Raw genomic sequence first — 1,619 nt, 5'->3', positions numbered from 1 at the left:
CAGAGGCCGTGTTACCTCTGATGAGGTCTGCCGCCAGCTTCCTCTGCAGACATCCTGATTTGGGGCATGGGGTGTGAGAAGCCCCCCAGGGACTCTGTCTCTTATACACATCTAGATGTGTATAAGAGACAGCCACTATGCCCAGCTACTTTTTGTAATTTTAGTAGAGACGGGGTTTCACCAAGTTGGTCAGGCTGGTCCTGAACTTCTGACCTCAGGTGATCCACCTGCCTCAGCCTCCTAAAGTGCTGGGATTAAGGCGTGAGCCACAGCACCTGGCCTTCAACACACAATTAAATCTTAAACACAAACCTGCATATTGGCTGACCACGTGCACCTGCAACACCCTTACCTCCCACCCCCAGGAAGAGGGGGTTCTCCTCCCCACCTCTCATTCCCATCTTTGAAATTTCGAAGGGGATTATAAGTAATCCGCAGGGACTAGCGTCTGTGCTTCCAGACGCTTCTCCCCATTGCCGGCAATCCGGCTCCACTGCCGTGCCCAGCCTTCTCTGTTTACTGCTCTGGCCTCAGTGCCTGGAAACTGTGTGTCCATCAAAACGTGAAGGTGAACCTCGTAAGTTTATGCAAACTGGACAGGAGGGAGAGCAGAGGCAGAGATCACCTTGTCCACTCGACGTGCAGAGCGAGAAGCCACATATGCCCACTTGACGATGGAGACTGGGGGACCAGGGCTCTGCCTGCCCCCTTTTCTGAGCCCCCTACTGCATTCAGCTCTGGGGCCTGGGCCCTCGACGGCCACCACCTCCTCACCTGGGCTCCTGCGCAGCCAAGCACAGTCCCGCACGCTCATCTTCCACGTCAGCTCCCGCAGGGAGAGCTTGGCATGCTTCCCCAGAGAGATGAACTTCTTGGTGTTCCTGAGGAAGCGGCGTTGGTTGTGCCTGGAGCCCCAGAGGCCGGGGGGCACCAGCCGGCGCAAGCAGGCCCGCACGAAGCCGTACACCTGCCAGGGGCTGCTGTGCTGGCGAAGCAGCTGCACCAGGCGACGGCGGTCTGTGTCCTCCTCCTCGGGGGCCGCCACTGAGCCCTGGGGCTTCTCCCGAGCACAGACACCGGCTGCTGGGGTGACCGCAGCCCGCAGCGGGCAGTGCGTCTTGAGGAGCGCCCCATAGGGGCACTGCGCGTGGTTCCCAAGCAGCTCCATAAACAGGGGCCGCATTTGCCAGTAGCGCTGGGGCAGGCGGGGCGGCCTGCGGGGAGTCCCTGGCATCCAGGGCCTGGAACCCAGAAAGATGGTCTCCACCAGCCTCCGGGCGCCGGTCAGGCTGGGCCGCAGGGAGTTGAGTAGGAAGGAGGGCCGCAGCTGCTCCTTGTCGCCTGAGGAGTAGAGGAAGTGCTTGGTCTCGGCGTACACCAGGGGACAACGCGTGTCCCAGGGACTTGGTGGCCGCGATGTGGATGGGGGGCCCGCGTGGTGCTGGCGGCCCACGGATGGGTGGGAGTGGCGTGTGCCAGACAGCGCACCCTCCAAAGAGGTGGCTTCTTCGGCAGGTCTGGCAGGTGACACCACACAGAAACCACGGTCACTCGGTCCACGCGTCCTGTCCGGGTGGGCCCAGGACCCCTGCCCAACGGGCGTCCGCTCCGGCTCAGGG

At 61.9% G+C, this 1,619-nt stretch overlaps 1 protein-coding gene across 1 annotated transcript in view; it reads right to left on the bottom strand.

Annotated features, from left to right (window-relative positions):
* The window catches only part of TERT (telomerase reverse transcriptase), a 41,558-nt gene extending 39,945 nt beyond the window's left edge, over nt 1-1,613 (bottom strand). Inside the window, exon 1 of the mRNA XM_011964732.1 lies at nt 775-1,613. Within this exon, the coding sequence (XP_011820122.1) occupies nt 775-1,234 (460 nt within the window). The 5' untranslated portion in view covers nt 1,235-1,613. The remainder of the gene's footprint in view (nt 1-774) is intronic.
* Between the last annotated feature and the right edge of the window lie 6 nt (nt 1,614-1,619).

The sequence above is a fragment of the Mandrillus leucophaeus genome, unplaced genomic scaffold, assembly GCF_000951045.1.
Source record: "Mandrillus leucophaeus isolate KB7577 unplaced genomic scaffold, Mleu.le_1.0 Scaffold702, whole genome shotgun sequence".
In the NCBI taxonomy this organism is placed as follows: Eukaryota; Metazoa; Chordata; class Mammalia; order Primates; family Cercopithecidae; genus Mandrillus; species Mandrillus leucophaeus.
The sequence above is the reverse complement of the archived record's forward strand: the minus strand, read 5'-3'. Positions and strand labels throughout refer to the sequence as shown.